The 22,658-nt window shown below is 43.0% G+C and overlaps 1 protein-coding gene across 2 annotated transcripts in view; it reads left to right on the top strand.

The window, feature by feature from the left end:
• MYRIP (myosin VIIA and Rab interacting protein) overlaps window positions 1–22,658 on the top strand; it is an 811,455-nt gene that overhangs the window by 114,672 nt on the left and 674,125 nt on the right. For both annotated transcript variants that reach the window (XM_073550109.1, XM_073550108.1), the window contains exon 2: window positions 10,724–10,846. In XM_073550109.1, coding sequence (XP_073406210.1) covers window positions 10,737–10,846 — 110 coding nt within the window. In that variant the 5' untranslated portion in view covers window positions 10,724–10,736. The remainder of the gene's footprint in view (window positions 1–10,723; window positions 10,847–22,658) is intronic.

The following is a 22,658-nucleotide window of genomic DNA, read 5'->3' as shown; positions in this document are numbered from 1 at the left end:
AATCAGCAGGCTGGTCTTCCATGAGACAAATTAGCTTTAATTGGTTGCAAAGAGGACAGTTGTCCAAAATATTGCGATATTTATAAGTATACAAGATGGTATTCAATCAGTTGAAAGATTATAAATACTGTACTTTGATTTTTTGATCCTTACTGAAAGCACCAACCTAGAGATAATAATATTTATATGTAAAGAATGTGCTGGTTAGACAGTGGTAAGACATACCGTATATACATATATATCATGTATAGTAATCCTTACCACTAGTATAAAGCAGTATAATCATGTGTTTTTCACTTACGTCACCTTATTATATTAGGGCAATAAAGTCCTAATGACCTAAGAATTCAAAAAAGCAATTCACATCTTGGTAGCCATCATGTGTTTGCCGTCCTTTTAACCCAGTTTATATTTTCCGCTATCTTGCTTATAGACCCAGATGTGAGTTCTGGCTGTTTTCTAGTCTCCTGACAATAATTTAGAAAATTGGTTGTTTAGAAACATAGGAATTAGCTCTGGATAATTACTTAATGTACATCATTTACTGGATTTCCTACTTGCTGTGAGACCTCAGGCTTATTTAGTTTATTGCTCTTTTTGTATATTTTATAGTTTAGTTCCTATTCCCCTGGTGATATATTTCTTAGATATATTTACCTGCAGACAGGTGAATTAGTCCAAGTATGAATGACTAATTTGTCTGCTGATCATTGTTTACATGCACTTGTGTATCATACGGTAATTGATTTTGTCATGTGTAGAATGCATTGAGCTTACTCTTCCGTAGTCTCTCGTGGAACATGTCATATGTCCGGGTTTAGCTTATAAGTCTAGGACAATCCATTAACAAACTGTCATAGTTTTTCTGTTTGTAGGAATGGAACAGTTTTCTAAGGCCTCTTTCACACTTCCGTTTTTTACAATCAGTCAAAATCCGCCAGGTTTTGAAAAAAACGGATCCGCAAGTTTTTTTTACGGATCCGTTTTTTTCCCCATTGACTTCCATTATCGGCGGATTTTGACGGTTGCCGTCCGTTGCATCCGTTTTTGTGAAGATCCGCCACAATATTGCTGTCCGTTACGTTAACATCCTCAAAGATTTCCAAACGGAGCTTGCAACGTTTTTTTTGCCGGCGGATCCTCCAGACACTGATTTAACCCCAAATTCTGTCTGGGTGCTGGACAAAAAAAATCTCTCTCTCTCTCTCTCTCTCTCTCCCTCCTCTCAAACAATTTATTTACCATATGTCAACAGCTTAGTATATTTGTTAAGTAGATATACATTTTTTTTTAAAATTGTTTATTTTATTGATAAAAAAACTGTCGACAGTTTATTTATAGCCTTAATGAACTGTATTCTTCATAATAGTGTAATATTTTTAACTATATAATTTACCTAAAATTTGAATATTATTTAGTAAAGTGACCTTATTTGTGGACTTTTTTAATACTGGCTATTGTTTGTGCATCCATTGCAATCTATTGTAGTAAACATAAAAATTCAGTCCAATGTTAAGCTAAGATTTGTTACTGTTAATGACATTTTTGCTTAAACGTAAATATGAAGAATATGTTATTGTAGGCCATAACTGGCTCCAGTGGCTTCATCAGCGTAGGATAACGCTGCTGTGGGTATTAGGCAAATGCTAAAACAAAGAGAAGAAATGTTATTTTGTTGTAAAACACGATAGTTTGAAAATATTTCATTCAAATATTATTTATTTTAGTTGCTTATGGGACACACAATAAAAATGAATACCCTCTGGGAACTATAGTATTTCAATACCCTTGAAGTGAGAAACTATAGCTACTAATTAAGATTATAAATTATAGAGACTTAGCAGAAAAAAATGGGTCAGTTCGTGTTATCGTAGTATGTTTTTTTTTCTCCTCTCTACAAAAACCTTAACCTTTTTTATTTCTGTCAACATACCTATAGTTTTAAATGTTATCACTCAACTTACCTTATGCTGCACTAAAAACTAGAAAGTTGGGTGGTATTGTCAAAGAAACTAAATTTTGGGGGGTGTGGGTATGGGAGGATTGCTCTTACAGAATTCAGTGTGCGATAAAATTAACCTGGCCACATGATTCTTCAGGTCAGTATAATTATAGGGCTATTGAATTAAGAACTTTGTTTAAAAAAGTGTTTTTATCTTCATTTTCTGATACCTTCACTTTTTTATTTTAGGTAAATACAGTGTTTCAATCACTTTTATTGCAATTCTTTTGGATTGTGTGATCCAAGTTGCCTATTCTGCATTTCATTTTTTTTTTAATTACGGTATATTGTTTACTATAGGGGGTAATTCATTTTTTATATTCATAAATTAGTCTTTGGTGGACTTGGAGATAATAGATATGTTTATTTATTTTTAGTTTCTTTATATTCGCATTGGAAAAATGAGTGTTATAAAAAATAATGTTAACTTTATTTTCTGGTTGCCAAGGCAACCTATTATTACCCCACAATTGGATTGCGGGGCATGGTTGGTATTGAAATGGATCCTTGAACTAGATAGTCATAATTATATGCCTCTGTCAGCGCTAGCTCCGATTTCCTCTAACAGAATTAGTAGCCAGCTGTAAATTACAATCCGCTGGCCATGTATGGTGTGGGCCCAGCTCACAACATCCGTTGTACATTGACATTAATTTTTATTTTATTTTAATATTAATATAACAGCAAGAACAGCGCAAACACACTGACAGAAACATTACATTCAAAGGGAAATCCAGGCCAACTCGCAGGTTAGCACATAAGCCAAATCTAATTAAACCTATACTGGTAACCCTTCAAAACACATAATTAACCAAAACACTAAAAGCAAAAAAAATAAAGCAAGACTGGTATGTAGTCGAATGTTAAAGGCAGAAACCATATGTATAAACTATTAATATAACAATAATAGTAGTAATAATAAAGGAGGGTAAATAAAAAGGAATAAGAAAATAAATTATTATTAGTTGGTGATAATATTTGTAGCTAGAAATGAGGATGCTCGATCTCACCATTCCTTGAGTATTTTATTTCAAAATTGGAGATTAGAAGAGAGAGCATATTCATGATGAAAATGCATGTTTATCTTCCCACAAAGTTCATTAAACTAAGGGGCGGAGGAAGATTTCCATTTCGCAGCCATGCATTGTCTGGCTGAAGTAAGTATCTGTACAACTGTCCATCTTAGGTCCAAAGGAATGTCCTCAATCCCAATATTTAATACTGCCGGCGCCGGATCAGTTGTGAAATGAATTCCAGTAATTGTAAAGATTAATCCAAACACCAATACCCAGAATAAAATAATGACTGACGTGCACTCCGTTGAAAAATCAGGTGCTGGCTGAACCTGGATTCAGTCCAGAAATCATGACAAGAGAGAGAAACAGCTGCACTCAAAATAAGTCCCGTTTGGCCTTGCAGATAGTGCTAGAGTTTATTCAAAATTCACCAGAGGGTAATACAAATAGAGTGATAATAAGGTATGAGGTTAATGAGGTGAGTCACCACCATAGCAGGCACCATCTCTACAGAACTCCCCAGCTGGGACAACTGCTTTATATATACAACCTCTTGATCCTTTTTTCCTCCCATTTAAGTGATGTTTGATAAAGACCCGGAACAGGATTGAAACGTTACCTCCAGGGCTGTGGAGTCGGAGTCGTGGAGTCGGAGTCGGTATAAAATGGTCCGACTCTGACTCCTAAAATATATAATAAATTGGGTACAGTAGTTCGATACAGAATGTGCTGAATATTTTTTCATAGGAATTTGGGAAAGTTATGAAATGTCCTATAAATGGCTGTTCTATTCCTGATCTAAGGCTACATTCACACACAGCGTTTTTGCTCCTTTTTTGAGGATACGTTTTTCAGCTGCAAAAGCAGATCAGCTTTTTAAAAAACCGCATCACCTGAAAGGTTTTTGAGCTCATAGATAATGTTTTCAATAGCAAAAGCAGATTAGAAATCTGCTCTATCTATCCATTTATCCATATCTGTCTATCCATATCGTATCTGTACCAAAAAGAATGAAAGCCGGGTAGCACACAGACTAACACTCCGTTTTTTTAGCACCAGTCAGGTACACCTCATAGCTGCCGAAAAAAGACGCCCAGGACAGGCATTGCTCGTCTTCAGGAACACATCAACATCAATTGATAGTTGGAATAAATAGACTGCATTCACCACATCTTAAGCTGCAGGCTTTATTTTCAAGTGTAGGGGTGTGCAGTATAAGGTTCTGCAGCAGCTGAGGTGTGCAGTATGAGATTCTGCGGAACAGTATGAGGTTCTGCCCCCCCCTAGTTTTGATCCTGGCTAAAACTGTTTCTTATAGATATGGTGAACCCTCAGGTAACCCTAAATGAAGGTCAATGGACACAGGTGGCTGAATTGAAGGAATTGCTTAATCACCTATTTACCGTGACTAAAAAATTACAAACTGAGGATTTAACTCCTGGCATTTTCATAAGGGAGTGGAAGAACTTGCTATTTTGCCTGTCCCAAAGAGGAGATTTTATCGCAGATGGCATTTCTGCTTCAATGAAACGGAGAGAGACACAGCTATTGGAAAATAAAGTTTTTATGGCAGCTGTTTATGTGGACCCAAGTCATCGTATATTGCTTGATGATCAACAGCTTACTAAAGGAAAAGAAGCTCTGACTGAGGTAGCAGTTAGGATGAGTGGCCTACAGGAGGACTGCCAGACGCAAGAGGACTTCATCCTCATCCATATCTTCATCCTCATCAGATGAGGAGTTTGACTTTGACAAGTATTTGGATGATATGGAGCAGGCAAAACGTTGCTGCAAGGAAAAAGATTTCACTCCGTCTCCTATAGCAAGCAGATTGACCATATTTCAGCAAAATGTTTCACTTGCTCTCAAAGAAAAAGAAACATTCAACCGTTCATCAAAACTGACTGTGCATGAGGCAATTCCTTTATACTTGGAAATTGTTAGAGATGTTGCCCATGTGGTTACGGCTTTCCTCCAACCCAAGTTAGTGTAGAGAGGTTGTTCTCTGGCCTTAAAATTATTAGGTCAGATTTTAGGTCATCTATGAAGGAGGATCTGACGGAGGCAATTCTATTTCTTAGAACAAATTCATAGACTGCACAAATGTTATTTAGTATGGTTTTTGTTGAAAACTGTTTTTTGCCACTTACATAGTTTATTACATAGTGTTTTATATATATATATATATATATATATACTGTATATATATATATATATATATGTAATCGATATTACATAGTGTATTACATATTTACAATTTATTACAGTTTTTTGTGTTCTAAAGCTGTATTCCAATAAATATATATTATGTTCTATCTAAATGTCTTGATTATTGTGTCATAAAAATGATTAAATGTCTGATCTTCATATTTTACTACAATAAATTTTTCACTTAAATATAAGCAATATATGTAGGAGTCGGAGTCGGTGGAAGGGAAATTGAGGAGTCGAAGTCAGGGTCGCAGGTTTGGCTTACCGACTCCACAGCCCTGGTTACCTCGTACCTCATTAACCTCATACCTTACTATCACTCTATTTGTATTACCCTGTGGTGAATTTTGAATAAACTCTAGCACTATCTGCAAGACCAAACAAGACTTATTTTGAGTGCGGCTGTTTCTCTCACCAATACTCAAAAGGCATTAACCTTGAGACAAGACCACTAAACATGACAAAGTGAACATTTATGGTCTCAGCCCTTCCAACAAATTGGAGAATAATTAGGGACACAATGAGCTAATCTAGATGGAGAGAGTTGCCATCTTAAATTGATTTTTTTCTAAGCTGTTCTATGTGGTTAATACAAGAAGAGGTCTTCTGAGTTCATTTTGAAGCATTTTGCCACTGTTGTAATGTGGGGGAGATAGATGTGTTCCTACTTAGCCATGTAAGGGAATTTTATGTCTTCAGGTGGAGAAGTTAGTATTTTATATATAAGCGAGAGACCTTTAGTAGTTATATTATCTTTACGGAAACACCACTGCAATGCATAGGGAATGGGTGCTTTTTCTTGGAAGAGGACAGAAGTTAAGGAAGTGCCTAATTTTGAAGAATTGATAAAAGCAGTTATGATTCAAGGAGAACTTTTTGATAAGTTTATCAATGGTAGGAGTATATATTTCTGAAATAAATCAGCTAGAGATATAATCGCACTAGCTTCCCAAACAACAAGATTAAGATAGGGAGTATGAGGTTCTAAAGGCCCTTTTACATTTAGCGATGCACCAGCGATCCAACCAGCGATCCGACCCAGCCAGGATCGCTGGTGCATCGCTAAATGATTGCTAGTGAGCTTTCATACAGAAAGATCTCACAGCGATGCAGCAGCGACGCAGCGCACGATACTTACCATTCACACACAGCGATCCTGCGTCCTCCCGCCCGCGTCCAGCGTCGCTCGTCGTCACAGCAGGAAGTCTCAGCAGGAAGCAGACGACGAGAAATGGAGCCGGGCATTCTCGCGTGATCAGCGATGAGCAGCGGGGGAGCCGGTCGCTGGTAAGTATCACACACAGCGATATCGCTAGCAATATCGCTATAACGTCACAAAACCAGTGACGTTTTAGCGATATTGCTAGCGATATCGCTTAGTGTAAAACCCCCTTAAGGCTATAACGGACATCTCTGAAAGACAAAAGGCCAAATTTTCCTTTTCCCAGTCTCTCCAGAAAAACAGAGTAGCTGACATGGCTGAGAGGCCAGGTTCAAACTGAGTGGGTTTAATGAATTCTACCTCCCGGGTATTCCTAGTTGAACCACGGAGTGCTAAAATGGATTCAATTTACATCCACCTATGGACATTATTAGACATCCACAAGTCTTTGGAGGCTTACAAGACTGCTGCCTTTTGATATGCCAACATAGTAGGAGTCCGAAGACCACCCAACGCACATGGGTAAAACAAGGTTTTGTAAGCTACTCTGGGTTTTCGTTTAGCACATATACATTTTCCAACCAGAAATTGGAGTTTAACAATGGTCTTATTTGTTTTTTTTAAAGGAATACATCTAAAGAGGTATATTATTTGGGGGAGAAGTATCTTCTTAAAGGATTAGATTCTGATCATCCAGGATAAAGGGAAAATATTAAATCTCTCCAAGTCAGAATTTAAAGATTTAAACAAAATGTCTATTTTTTTGTAAAAAAAAAAAAAAAAAGCCCATTTATAGGGTGTGTACTTTCTAAACTATTTTTAGTTCGGGGAGAAACCAGTATAATAAAATCAGAGATTTGGATGCATTAAGCTTATAGTATGATACATTACCAAATCTGGTTCAGGAGTCCATTACAGCATATAAAGATTTATCAACATCTGTACAAACTATAATTACTTAATCTGTACACAATGCAATGACATGGCCAAGATCTCTTATTCTTATGCCAAAAATCTCACTATTTGAATATATGGACTCCACCAGAGCATAACCAAAAATGATTGGTGCAAGTGGACACCCCTGGCGGGTACCATTGGTAATTGAAAAATTACAGGACTGAAACCAGAGGCCAACACTGATGCGTTAGGATTAGACTATAAGGGCATGATTGCAAATTTTATAGGTCCCACAAAACCATATTTGGATAAAACCCTCTCCTAGTACCCCCAGTGCACTCTGTCAAACTCTTTTTCTGTGTCCAAGGACAAGAGTTCACTGGGTTTTCTAGACAGTTCAGCTATCTTTATTAAATAAAACAACCTTTTTATGCTGTCTTTTAGCCTGGCATCCTGCCACAAAACCTACTTGATCGGGGGGCAATTAAAACCAGCAAAATTTTTGTGTATCCTAGAGGCAAGACGTTTTGAGAATATTTCAACATCACAGTTTAAAAGACAAATGGGTCTAAAATTACCTTGAGAGACTGGGGGTTTACCAAATTTTGGAAGCGTTGTAGTCGTAGTTTCCAAACTTGATGCACCAATAGATTCTGAGGATTGCCATTTATTAAAGGTCCTAAGTAAGTAAGAACCAAACTTAGGTGAGAATTGTCAATAGTATTCATTGGACAGACCGTCTAGGCCTGGTGCTGAATTCCATTTAGTTGTTTTATTGACATTATGAATCTCTTGCATGGTTTTAAATTATATAAGTTATGGTAATATTTAGCGAGTGTATCCACGATTTCTATCGGGTTGCGAATTTAAGAATTATTGAGTCAGATTTAATGAATGGATAAAATCCACAAAAGAAATTGACCTGTTACTAATTTAAAAAGAATTGTGTCCCATCAGTATTATGTTTATGACATACTATTCCAATATTATCCATAATGCAGCTATATTGTGAATTCCTAATATAATCATTTCCAAATACATAGATCTACTCTGAAAGTGGACTAAAGGGCCATTTGTAATTGTTTCTACTCTTCCCTAACTTAGGTGAACTAATCTTTGAAATATAGAACATGAAAGCTTGTAAGATGTGACATCCCACAATATATGGATAATTTAATGTTTTTTAGTGAACTGATATAAAAACAAAAGACATAGCTAATGATCTTATAACTGGCAAATACTTGTGTGCAAACTAAAAGTCATCTTTTATGCCAGTATTGTCTGAATGAACTGAACACAGGCAGTACAATATTTCCTTTTAGCCTTGACTTTTACATTTCTATCATTGAAAAAGATTGATGTAGTTTGCTACTGTGCATTTCTTATTGTTTTAGAGAACCATGGACGGAATCTCAAAGGAATTGATGTGTTATATTTATTTTTTTCTGAGACTCTTGACACTGATATAGAACACTGTATGTCAACCAATATATCTATTGACTTGTTCGAAGTCTGGCTGATCACTAAAAATCAGCATCAGTAAAAAATATGCTTTTTACAACCTCAACCTGTGAAGAGCAGACTCTTGTTGATCCAGAGGCAGAAGCTAGTGAATCTAGGCTTTATTTGTAGTACAGAAGATTCCCTCTTTGCACCTGAATATAATATAACCATTGTTCATTATGAGGCTTGACCAGTAAGATGCTTGGGGACAAGTGAAGTTAAAAAAACAGTAGATGTTGCTGCTGAGTGTGAGTCTGTGGACTGTTTGAGTGTTTCCTTTAGCAGTGTTTTGTTTTGTGTAGTTTTGTGCCCTATAATTACTGTTAGAATTCCTGACACCCTTTTTTCCTGTGGACTATGGGCATAATTAAGAGGGGGAGGAGTTAATTATTCTCAAGTGCTTAGTCTGAGCTTGCTTGGGATGTCGGTTTAGGTGGACGGCCATTTGTTGGTAGATTTGTAGTTGTGCCATACTCCTTCCAATTTTGGATGATGAATTGAAGAGTGCTCCATGAAGATGTTCAGAGCTTGGGCTATTTTTTTTATAACCTAACCCTGTTTACTCTTTTCCACAACTTTATTCCAGAACTGTCTGGAGTGCTCCTTGGTTTTCATGATGCTGTTTGATCCCTAATGTTCACAAAGAAATCTCTGAGGCCTTAATAGAACAGCTGTAGTTATACTGAGAATAAATTACACACAGGTGGACTCAATGTACTATTTATGTGACTTCTGGAGGTAATTGGTCACTCAGGATATTATTTAGCGGTATCAGACTACAGGGGGCTGAATTCAAATGCATGTCACAATTTTCAGTTTTATATTTTTAGAAAACTATGTATAATTTCCTTTATACTTCACAAACATGTTCTGCTTTGTATTGATATCACATAAAATCCAAATAAAAAGCAGTTAAGTTTGTGGGTGTGACTTCAAAAAGTATGGAAAAGTTCATGGTGTATGAATACTTTTTCAAGGCACTGTATATTTATATAGCATATAGGCATTATATGTACGCTATATAGGTATACTGTATATAGTTACACCTAATATACTGTATGCCAATGCTTCCTTTACAGTATAGTGTACAGGGAACTGGTAGGGTCTATGAAGCCTACTAAAGGAAATTGTACTCAATGGTCACAGGTGCTGATGCTTTAATTGACGGCACGAGTACTCCAAGCTAATATGTTCTGATACCAATGCAGTTGAAGGTGGGTGGACAGACTGAGAAAAAGCGGGGGTTTGGAGACCTCCTACATGTACATTGTTTTTACAGGAATGAACACAAATCACCTAGCAAAGTGATTTGCAACGTTTCACAACTTTCCATGCTGGACAAAGTTATCTATTTTACGTTAAATTCAGGGTGCCTTTAGCCTTCAACAGGATTTAAAGGCTGCAGCCGATCAGTGACTGCTGATTGGCTACAGTGGTCATTAGTTGGACCTCACGCCTTAAACCCCAGGGGTTCATGTCAGCAATCCTAAGAGGTACACAGTAGTGAATGTGAAGGAGTGGCACCAGATCAGGAGGTCACTATAGGATTTTTTTCTTAAACATACTTGAGTCCATGGAGTATAAGGTGTAAAGTAGGTGACAAACCTTTATCACAAGTATAAATATCAATAAGATTTTTCATGGATTAGTGTCCCTTTAATGAGTCAACACATTTATATATACTTTGTATGTACCCACTCAGTGTTGAGACCACCATATAAAGCAAATGCAAATTATGTTTTTTGTCTTTCAGAAACACATAGACACTGGCAGTTAAAATATTTTTTGCAGAAGCTAATGGATTTTATTGTGCATCTATCTCAAATAAAATATGCATGATCTCTATAATTAGCAGAAACAGTTTGTGTTTCACCAGGTAGGGAGATGATTGCAGTACTATATGATGTACAGATTCCTTTTAATTGCTTTCAGGTTTAAGAAAAACATGGGGAGGAAACTCGATCTTTCTGGTCTAACTGAAGATGAAGCTGAACATGTCCTTCAGGTTGTCCAGCGAGATTTCAGCCTCAGGAAGAAAGAAGAAGAAAGGTTAAGGTATGATATTTTTTCAGTAGTGTCACTTCATATAGTATCATTTGTGACAGGTTTGCGTGATGTATCTTAAAATATTTATTTTTTCCCCAACAGTTCATCGTTTCATGTAAAGGGAGATTCCATTATTAAAAAAATTGTATAGGTAATTAGAAAGCATGAAATTATGTAACTTTGAAATTGACTTGCTTTTGCTATCTTTTGTCATTCTCCGAGTATGAGAGCTTTTACCTTACATTATGTACAGCTTGTTGCCAAAGATGTTGACCACCATAGCCTGGCTAAGGTTTTTTCACACTAGCGTTCAGGAGGGCTGCGGATGGCAGCCTACTTCCTCCTTTCTTCCTCTGTGAAGCTCCGCCCATGCTCCACCTTCTGCCGCATGCGTCCAGCGTTTCCCTGCGTACCTATTTTTAACATTGGGTACGCAGTCGGGGGTCTGACTGAAACACGAAACCCAATGCAAGTCAATGAGGAAGCAAAGTCGGCAGGGAGTGGAGGACAGTAAACACACCTACAGTGCCCATTTCAATGCCAACAACATCAATTCTTATTACTTAAGCTTGTCAACCTTAATTTACTTTATAATAATAGTTATGCATTGAAAACTGGGGGTTATTTGGCTAAAGTTGTGGGGGGGTAGGGCTGGCTCCAGGTTTTCGTGTGCCCCGGGTGAAAGAGTGTCAGTGGGCCCCTTTAACACATACCACAATTCATGATGCTCCGATACAGCACAGAAATATAGGTATAGTACAATGAAAAATACTTCACTTCTTACATGACATGACTGATATGTAGTTTAAATTCTACAATAGCTCAAAAAAGGGACAGTATATAACTCCATACAGTATTATGGCCACCACATGGTGCACCATACAGAATAATGAGCCTCCTATATTTCTCCATACAGAATAATTGGTCCCATATTGTTAGGAACGGCGGAGCGCACTAAATAAAAATAATAATAAAGTGCGTTTGCCGCACGGGGTCGACCGTGCAGTAGGTGATATAACCGCACCTAAGTGGTGGCACGAGCAATATGGCGGAAATGCGCACAGGGTTAAACCACCCAGGTGCGCAGATCAATCTCAGTTAATTCACAGAGATGCCAAATAAGTACAAACATAAAAGACTGAGCCTATTGAGGTCACAGTACTCAGTAAAAACGCACACACGGTATCAGGTCACAGGAGTAGCCCAAGACGGTGGCACTACGTCCGTCTAGACCTACCATGTGCAGAGCGTCGCAACTGCGGACGCAAAGGGGCTGCTACTGCAGTGCGGCGTGGGCACTGCTGCTAAACGACAAGGCTAAGGCACAAGCGCAGTGTCGGACGCTAGCAGCTGTGGATGTTGCAGCAAAGGAGCGCTGGTGCTGATTCTAACTCAGTCCCTAACCACATACGTAATATCAGAGGGAAGGGGTTTGTAATGAGTCATTCACCAGAATCATACATACGTCCTCATACACACAGCAGCAAGTAAGTCTATACTATCGCATGGCGGAACAGCCATGCGCGCCTTTTATAGCAGCCAGGACCTTCCGCAAGCATCCAGATCTCTGAGATGGACCAATGAGATCTGGAGCGGGACCTGAGCACATGACTCCCGATCTCCAATGGGAGATCGTCCCATAAGCATGCTCAGTAGGAGGACAGAAGGACTCCAGTATATGATGGGCCTCATGGATGATGCTCCAGTGTATGATGGGCCCAAATAATGCTCCATATATAATGTGCCCCATTTAGAATGAACCCAGGCATGGAATGTGAAAAGAGCTCCATGGAGTAATCTGAAGTGTGGGCTGCCGCATCCTTCACTTTTGGTGTGGGTGAAGGACCCAAGGAAAGGGGTTGCTCCTGACCAGAAGCTTGCACTGACGACTCAGTGCTTGTATTTTTTGAAACTTCAGAAGAGGAGGCGATAGAGCTGGAGGCTGTTTCAGCAATGTAAGGCAAAACCAGTTCCTGATGCTCCGGTTTTAAAAGCGGTTTACCTACTCCCAGAAAAGGGAGCCTTACAGGCCTTTCGGAGCCAGACCATGACGCAGGCTCAACACCTCCTGCCTAAGCTGCTATTGTGCTTTTGGCACTACCAGCATATGCACCACCACCACCATCAGTACCAGCTGGCCCCCCACGCCCACGTCCGTGGCCTCTTCCACCATACTTACTAATTTTTCTGAAAATGTACTCAAATACCAGCAGATATATGGCACTGTATCAGAAGCGTACAGCTCTATACAGTTTAGGGATAATTGTAACTCTCCGTATATATTTCATGAGTCATACACAGGCGCTCACAGGCTTAGTATGGATTACACAATAATATAAAAAGTTGAAAAAGGGTACAGTATCTCCAGATACAAGGTATATATAGTATAGTTTAAACATACTGAATCTCCGTATATATTTCAGGAGGCAGACACAAACACTCTCAGTCCCAGTATGGATTAGACAAGAATATAAAAAACAGTAAATGGGTAATGTATCTGTCATGATCCAGTGTTGGATCTGGCGGTATTAAATTGCACTGGGTGAACTTTTTTTACTTTGGAAAGTTCCAAGGTGTCTTGACTGTCCCCGGTGGTGGTTAGCAATATTGCACTTTAGGTTTTTGTGCACTTAATTAGGGATCAGGTGTTACACCCTATAAAGGTGTGCTAGAGGTGTGCAATCACTGCCTGTGATATTGTGAGTTTGTGTTCACTCTGTTTTTGGAGAGCCTGGAGGAAGGATGGAGCTGGTGAGGAGTCCTGCGCAGCTTAGCCAGGGGGGATGTGTTTCAGCTATGGTGTCTTGACGAAGGGCTGGCATGGCGTGGTGGAGTCGCAGTGATGGTGTCAGCGGGAAGTGTCTGCATGGGCTGGTGGAGTGGCGACTATGGAGAGTGGCACTCACCATGTGGGACTTGGCCGCTGAGCTGGACTCAAGCATGCTCGACTTCGTGTCAGCAGCTGAACTCATCCTTGGGACTCTGGTTCTAAGCAGCTGCAACTGGTGTTGGACTCTGCTCCAAGGTTGCACTAAGGTGAAGGATCCTGTTATGGTGATGGGTCCGGGTGGAGGAGAAGATGCACTCAGGTGGAGGGCTCTGTTGCTAGGAGCGCACGCAACAGAGCAAAGCTAAGTGGTGTTTCCCCTGTATTGTCTCTTTCCTCATGTGTGTTATTAGTGCAGTGGTGGGATTAGTCTCCGCACCGACCCATTCCCTAGTGAGGGTTTAGGGTCAGGGTGAGCAAGGGCGTTAAGGTACGCGTGCGGCGCCCGGTGCGAAACCGGCATAGGGAATGTTAGGAGTGCAGGGACACTGGCTCAGGGGAGCTCAGGAGGTCTCCAATTCCCTTTTCCCTATAGCAGGGCCCACCATTGTTAATGTTTCCCAGGTCCCCCTTATTATTTAAATTCGCCATACTGGAGGCGGGGTTTCCAGAATGTTTATTAACGTGTAATACCTAAATTCGCCAGGTGGAGGCGGCGTATCCACCTGCACGTATTATTATTTAAATTCGCCCCACTGGAGGCGCTGTATCCAGGGTCACGTGTGTTATGGGTTCGCCTTGCGGTAACACCTGCGCCCAGACACACAGTGACCATGACATTATCACAGGCCATACAGTTTTTTTTTCTGGTGAGCTTTGGCCATGTGGAGACCGCTGAGTAATTGCTGCCGGGCCTCACTGATGTGAGTGGGGAGCGGCAAGGTGTTTAGAGCCGCTGCAGCAGCAGTTATCACGGTCTGGGGCCTCTGCTCAGATAACCAGAGAGAGAAAAAAAAAAAAAAAAAATGGCGGCTGCGGTGTGGCAAAAGCCCCTAGAGTCGCTGCTGGGGAGCGGGACTTGCTCTCGCACGGGGAGGTACCCAGGCAGGTGGGAGGAATGGTGCCCCACGGAGCTGCCTGGTATTCCCCGAGGTGAAGGGGTACATCCCTGTGGTGAGCAGACTAGGTGTGTAGTCGCTGCTGGGGAGTGGGACTTGTTCATACAGGGGACGCACCCAGGCAGGTGGGAGGAATGGTGCCCCACGGAGCTGCCTGGTATTCCCCGAGGTGAAGGGGTACGTCCCTGTAGGGAGCAGATTGGTGTATAGTCCGCGGGGCTCATGCCAAATCTTCAATGCCGCCCCCTCCTGGCCGTGTGGAGGCGGCCAGTGAGTGTATATTTCCTCCATATGCGTCCCCTTCTCCTCCTGGTGTGTGCAGCAGGTGTGCTGCGGGGGAGTAGGGACAAATCTCAACCCTCGCCATTAACCAACACTAGGAGGCGCAGTCCTCATGGTGAAAGGGTTGGAGGGTGGTGTCCCTTGGTGAATAGTGGGGGTGTGAGTGTGGTGACACAGGGGGACGCCTCTGTTGTCAAGTCCAGAGTGAGTTCACCAAAAAATGACAAATGTATGTGTGCAATAAACGTTCAGGTCCGGACCTGAGTGTGAACGAGCATGTATGGGTCCCACCAAAAAACATCTTGGAAATGTGTTGTGGAGTCTGATCAGCTCTTAGCATACATACACATACATAATCTCGTTCCCCAGGTCGGCGCTGTGGAGATGAGTGGTGCCTCCAAAATGAACTTTATTGCCAATACCAGCGGTGCGTTTGTCATAAACCTGAAGTGTCAGGTAATGGTGGGGTGAACTCAGGGTCTGGACGTCCCCGCTGTAGGTGTTTCCCTAATGAGGGGTGGTCTTGAGGGTCCAGAGGCCCCTCATTAAGGAGGGGGTACTGTCATGATCCAGTGTTGGATCTGGCGGTATTAAATTGCACTGGGTGAACTTTTTTTACTTTGGAAAGTTGCAAGGTGTCTTGACTGTCCCCGGTGGTGGTTAGCAGTATTGCACTTTAGGTTTTTGTGCACTTAATTAGGGATCAGGTGTTACACCCTATAAAGGTGTGCTAGAGGTGTGCAATCACTGCCTGTGATATTGTGAGTTTGTGTTCACTCTGTTTTTGGAGAGCCTGGAGGAAGGATGGAGCTGGTGAGGAGTCCTGCACAGCTTAGCCAGGGGGGATGTGTTTCAGCTATGGTGTCTGGACGAAGGGCTGGCATGGCGTGGTGGAGTCGCAGTGATGGTGTCAGCGGGAAGTGTCTGCATGGGCTGGTGGAGTGGCGACTATGGAGAGTGGCACTCACCATGTGGGACTTGGCCGCTGAGCTGGACTCAAGCATGCTCGACTTCGTGTCAGCAGCTGAACTCATCCTTGGGACTCTGGTTCTAAGCAGCTGCAACTGGTGTTGGACTCTGCTCCAAGGTTGCACTAAGGTGAAGGATCCTGTTATGGTGATGGGTCCGGGTGGAGGAGAAGATGCACTCAGGTGGAGGGCTCTGTTGCTAGGAGCACACGCAACAGAGCAAAGCTAAGTGGTGTTTCCCCTGTATTGTCTCTTTCCTCATGTGTGTTATTAGTGCAGTGGTGGGATTAGTCTCCGCACCGACCCATTCCCTAGTGAGGGTTTAGGGTCAGGGTGAGCAAGGGCGTTAAGGTACGCGTGCGGCGCCCGGTGCGAAACCGGCATAGGGAATGTTAGGAGAGCAGGGACACTGGCTCAGGGGAGCTCAGGAGGTCTCCAATTCCCTTTTCCCTATAGCAGGGCCCACCATTGTTAATGTTTCCCAGGTCCCCCTTATTATTTAAATTCGCCATACTGGAGGCGGGGTTTCCAGAATGTTTATTAACGTGTAATACCTAAATTCGCCAGGTGGAGGCGGCGTATCCACCTGCACGTATTATTATTTAAATTCGCCCCACTGGAGGCGCTGTATCCAGGGTCACGTGTGTTATGGGTTCGCCTTGCGGTAACACCTGCGCCCAGACACACAGTGACCATGACAGTATCACAAGTGTACAGCTGTATACAGTGTTGGTGTAATCTTAAATCTCCAACTATATTTCCGGAGTAACAGACAGATGTTCACAGGCTCATTATGGATTACACCAGAATCAAAATGGCAAAAAAGGGTACTGTATCAGAAGCGTAGAGCTGTATACAGTGTTGGGCAAATGTGAAATCTCGGTATATATTTCCGGAGTCACCCTCAGACGCTCACTTCGTCTGGATTTGACCATAATACAAAATGTTGAAAAAAAGGCACTGGATTAGATTTGAGCGAAACAGGTCGGCTAAATTCAGAATCCGCCGATTTTTGCTAAAGTCGGGTTTCGCCGATCGAAACCCGACCATAGCGTGAGGTCGGCCATGAGGTCGCCGACTTGAGCGCCAAAGTCGCGTTACCCACAATGCTTCCGGCGCCTTTTCTCCTCCAATCATCAAGGACGCACACTGTGGGCAATGCGATGACATAGGCAGCGGCACCCACCATGTTAGAGAAGGGCATTCAAGTGATTGGCTGGCTTTGTGTGGCGTCACAGTGCCTATAAAAGGCCGTGACCGCCGACCGCCATCTTACTTCTGCCGATCTTAGCATAGGGAGAGGTTGCTGCTGCTCGTTCTCAATAGGGAGAGTGTTTAGGCAGGGAAAAAAAAAATTGCTCGTGCTGATAGCGAATGTCACTGTACAACACATCAGTATAGTGTGCAGTGACAGGGGAGGATATGTGCAGCAGCCCTGTTGGTTAATAGGCTGCCTTATAAGGCTCCCTGATAGCTGCATTGCTGTTTGCACACTGCTGTGCAGAGTGCTTTTTTAAAAGCAAAAATATTTTTATTCCTTTTCTCTGCACAGTTACCAATCGTTCATTTTTTCACACTGTTTTGTGCAGCAGCTCTGTTGGTTATTAGGCTGCCTTATAAGGCTCCCTGATGGCTGCATTGCTGTTTGCGCACTGCTGTGCAGACTGCTTTTTTAAAATCAAAATTCCTTGTATTCCTTTTTTTCTGCACTGTAGATAGTGAGCGTAAATTTTTTCACACACCGTATAGAGGTGTATGCTCCTCACACACTACCATGTACCGGCTGGTATCACGGACAAATACATGCTATATGTGTGTGATTCTGTAAAAAAATACACGGAGATTAACATTTTTCCATACATACTGAAATATCTATATAGAGATTTAAATTGTACCCTATAATATATATACTTGCTATCTTGTTATCCAGTACAGAGATGAGCGACTTTTCCTTTTTTCGGGTAGAGTCGGGTTTCATGAGTGGAGGACAGTAAACACACCTACAGTGCCCATTTCAATGCCAACAACATCAATTCGTATTACTTAAGCTTGGCAACCTTAGTTTACTTTATGATAATAGTTACGCATTGAAAACTTGGGGTTATTTGCCTCAAGTTGTGGGGGGGTAGGGCTGGCCGCAGGTTTTCGTGTGCCCTGGGCCAAAGAGTGTCAGTGCGCCCTTTTAACACATACCACAATTCATAATGTTCCGATACGGCACAGAAATATAGGTATAGTACAATGCAAAATACTTCACTGCTTAAATGACATGGCTGATATCTAGTTTAAATTCTGCAATAGCTCAAAAAACGGACAGTATATTACTCCATACAGTATTATGGCCACCACCTAGTGCGCCATACAGAATAATGAGCCCCCTATATTTCTCCATACAGAATAATTGGTCCCATATAATGTTCCATACAGTATATGATGAGCTCCACATAATGCTCCAGTATATGTTGGTCCCCATGGATGATGCTCCACTGTCTTATGGGGCCAAATAATGCTCCATATATAATGGGCCCCATTTCTAATGCTCCAGTGTATAATGGGCCCCGTCAATGCTGCTCCAGTGTCTGATGTCCCCCATTTGGAATGCTCCAGTATATGTTGGTCCCCATGGACGATGCTCCAGTGTGTTATGGGCCCAAATTATGCTCCATATATAATGGGCCTCATTTCTAATGCTCCAGTGTATAATGGGCCCTGTAAATGCTGCTCCAGTGTCTGATGTCCCCCATTTGGAATGCTCCCCCGTAGTCATCCTCAGACGCTCACTCAGTATGGATTTGACCGTAATACTAAATGTCGAACAAAGGTACTGTATAACAACATAGAAGCTGTATGTGGGAATTACTGATCATGGGAAAAGCTCCCGGTAGATTTCGCAGAGGCGATTCTGACCCTCAATTACTTTGTCTGTGAAGACAGCGAAAACGGTTATTTGTGAAGGAAGGATTGCTGTATCGCAGTAGCGTGGATCCCATCACCGTTTCTCGTCTCCATCAAATTTTAATCACAGGGAGAGATGTAGACATGGTCCTCACTGCCTATCATGATGTGTCTGGTCACTTTGGAGTGCAAAAGACAGAAGCCACAGGCCGTAGGCGATTCTTTTGGATTGCATGAGAAAAGACTTTGAAAAATGGTGGCAGGAATGTCACACGTCTGTGACTGGGAAAACTGTCAAAGCTGATCATAAAGCACCACTGCATCCGATTGTGAGTTGACGTCCATTACAAATGGTAGCCATTGATCATCTGAAGGTAGAGGCCAGCAGGACAGGCCATAGCTACATCTTAACCATCATCGATCAGTTCACAAAATTTGTAGTGCCCATCCTTGTGAAGGATTTAACTGCCCAGACTACACAGCGGTGAAGCAGGGAGAGATAAGTATTGCAACTTGCAAGTGCTGTGGCCATGAGCAAGCAGGGGGTGCCCACTCGTGGGCGATGGTACTGGCATAGGGCCCCTCATAGTACGCCGGTGTGTCTGTTGGCGAGTGCGCCCCCTCACCGTCAGAGACACTGTATTGTACTATGAGGGGCCCTGTGCCAGTGCCGTCGGCCAAGAGTGGGCCCACCCACCTGTTCAGAGCAACGGCACTTGCCCGGGTCCGCAAGGTGGTGACCCCAGCGCTTGGGGGGGCAGCCCAGTTAGGGAGGTTTAAAAAATGGCATATGTTGATGTGTAGGCTGTACATTCAGCAGCTGCAAATGGAGGAATTTGACAAGTCCGAGGAAGAGGAGGACAAAAGCGAGCCAAATTTCTGGCAACCTATGTGTCATCAGGGGAAGGTGGGACAAAATCCTTTGAAACCCATGCATGGTTCATTTTAATGAAGGTTAGATCATCAACATTTTGGGTCAACAGACGGGTCCTTTTTTCTGTCAGGATTGATCCAGCAGCACTGAAGACTCTTTCAGATAGCACACTAGCAGCAGGGCAAGCGAGCTCCTGCAAGGCATATTGTGCCAATTCAGGCCAGATGTCCTGTTTACAGGCCCAATAGTCAAAGGGGAATGACCTGTAAGGGAGAACCTCGATATGGGAGGAGAAGTAGTTTGTAACCATAGTTGACAACTGCTGTCTCCTGTCACTTGCAGTATTACCAGTCGTGTGAGCGGTACTTGAGAAATCAGTCCACAACATGGTCATGAAACCCCTGTCTCCAACGCCACTTTGGCTGTGTGCACTACGAACACCTCTTCCATTTTGCACACTTCGGCTCGTGGGAGAACCAGCACCGCTGCTGTGTGCTGGGAATGCCTCAAACAAACGGTTCACCAGAGTTGCTTGTTTGTTAGCCAATATTATCTCTAGGCTCTCCTGTGGCATGATGTTGTGTAATTTGCCTTTATAGCATGGATTGAGGATGCTGGCCAACCAGTAGTCGTCATCCTTCATCATTTTGGCAATGCGGGGGTCCCTCTTTAGGATCCGCAAGGCATAATCACACATGTGGGCCAATGTTCCAGGTGTCAATGATGCACTTGCAGTGGTGGGTGGAGGAGCATTTTCTGGCAAATCCACATCCCTTCTGTCACGCACAAACCCTGTACCTGACCTTGCCACGCCAACATTTTCTCTTGCCCCCAGAGAAGCATCTCCCCAAAATAATCATCCCCCTCCTCCTCCTCTTCCTCTTCTTCCTCCACCTCGTCCACGACAGTTCCCTGACCAGACAATGGCTGACTGTCATCAAGGCTTCCCTCCTCCTCCTGTTCCTCCTCCGCTGCAGACGCCTGATCCTTAATGTGTGTCAAACTTTGCATGAGCAGACGCATAAGTGGGATGCTCATGCTTATGATGGCGTCGTCTGCACTTACCAGCCCTGTGCATTTCTCAAAACACTGAAGGACTTTACAGAGGTCTTTCAGCTTTGACCACTGCACACCTGACAACTCCATGTCTGCCCTCACACTGCCTGCCCATGTATCCTCCCACAAATGCATTACACCCTGCCTCTGTTCGCACAGCCTCTCAACCATGTGCAGGGTGGAGTTCCACCTTGTTGCAACGTCTATTATTAGGCAGTGCTTGGGGATGTGGAGCAATCACTGCAGCTTCTGCATACGACTGGAGTGTACAGGCAAGCGACAGATGTGCGAGCACAGTCTTCGCACCTTTTGGCGCAGGGCTGTTAACGCCGGATAATTATTTAGGAAGCACTGCACCACCAGGTTCAAAGTGTGAGCCAGGCAAGGTATGTGTGTGGGTTTTGCAAGGGCTATGGTTGCCACAAAATTCCGGCCATTATCACTGACTGGCTCAAGATGTAGACTGCCCAGCCATGACTCAGTTTGTCGCTGCAAGTAGTTGGCCAGTACCTCCGCGGTGTGTCTGTTGTCGCCCAAAGACATCATCTTTAAAACAGCCTGCTGCCGCTTACCACTAACTGTTCGATAGTGGGACACTTCATGTGCAACACTGGCAGATGCGGATGGAGTGCTCGTATGACTGCACTCTGTCGACGAGCTTTCGCTTCTGGAGGAGGAGGGTCGAACACCTACAGCCAACTGTTTCCTATACCGTGGGTTAGGCAGCACTGTTCCACCGCCGCAGTCCCCTGTGGAGCCTGCATCCACCACATTAACCCAGTGCGCAGTGATGGACACGTAACGGCCCTGGCCATGCCTACTGGACCATGCATCTGTTGTGAGGTGCACCTTTCCATTGACTGATTGTTTGAGTGCATGGACAATGCGGTCTTTCACATGCAGGTGGAGGGCAGGGATGGCTTTTCGAGAAAAGAAGTGCCGACTGGGTAGGTCATAGCGTGGGACAGCGTAGGCCATGAGCTCTCGGAAAGCTTCGCTTTCAACCAAACGGAATGGCATCATCTCTAATGAGATTAGTTTGGCAATGTAGGCGTTCAAAGCCAGTGTACGCGGATGAGAGGATGAGTACTTTCTTGTCCTACTCAGAGTGTCTGCTAGGTTGAGCTGGACTTGAGAGCTGCATATGGGGGAACTAGAGGTGGACCGGACGGACTGAGAGGGGGTTGGTGATGGTGTTGTTGGTGATGGCCTAGATTCAGTGTTTCGTTGCAAAACCATTGTGATTCCCTGACTGCTTTGGCCTTGCGACGACACCTCAATATTTATTGCTGGTGTTGTGCTTACCGGTTTTGGTGGTCTTACAGTGGAGGAAGCGATGGAGCGTTGCTGGCTACCTTCAGTCGGAGCAGGTGCACATGTGGTACCTGAGGTTTTATAGTCCATCCACGCTTGCAAGTGCATGGTCGTTAAATGTCTAAGCATGCAACTGGTATTCAAATTTCTGATATTTTTCCCTCGGCTAAAGGTCCTTCCGAACTTCTTACAGATAACCTTTGCCTCATCAGTAGGATTTTGGACAAAGAAGTGCCACACTGCACTCTTCCTACTATGGTATAACTTTTCAGGGCTTGCACGCTGTGCTAATTTGACCGTGTGGCCAAGCTGACCTGCACCTCTTTTGGTTTTTGTTCCACGTTTTTGGACAGCTACAGGCCTTCCAGATAACCGCTGCTGCGATGTAGATGCCTGCTGCGGATCCTTCTCCTCATCTGAGCTATTGCCAGCGGCACCCTCTTCCCCCAATGGATGCCAATCCGGGTCAACAACTGGGTCATCCATCACCTCCTCTTCATTTTCATCTGCACCTTCCTCTGTGTCACCGTGTAAGGTGGTATAGTAT

The sequence above is a fragment of the Dendrobates tinctorius genome, unplaced genomic scaffold (genome assembly GCF_039654945.1).
Source record: "Dendrobates tinctorius isolate UK_male_01 unplaced genomic scaffold, ASM3965494v1 ptg000162l, whole genome shotgun sequence".
In the NCBI taxonomy this organism is placed as follows: Eukaryota; Metazoa; Chordata; class Amphibia; order Anura; family Dendrobatidae; genus Dendrobates; species Dendrobates tinctorius.
Note: the sequence above shows the minus strand (reverse complement) of the source record. Positions and strands in the feature narration are given on the sequence as shown.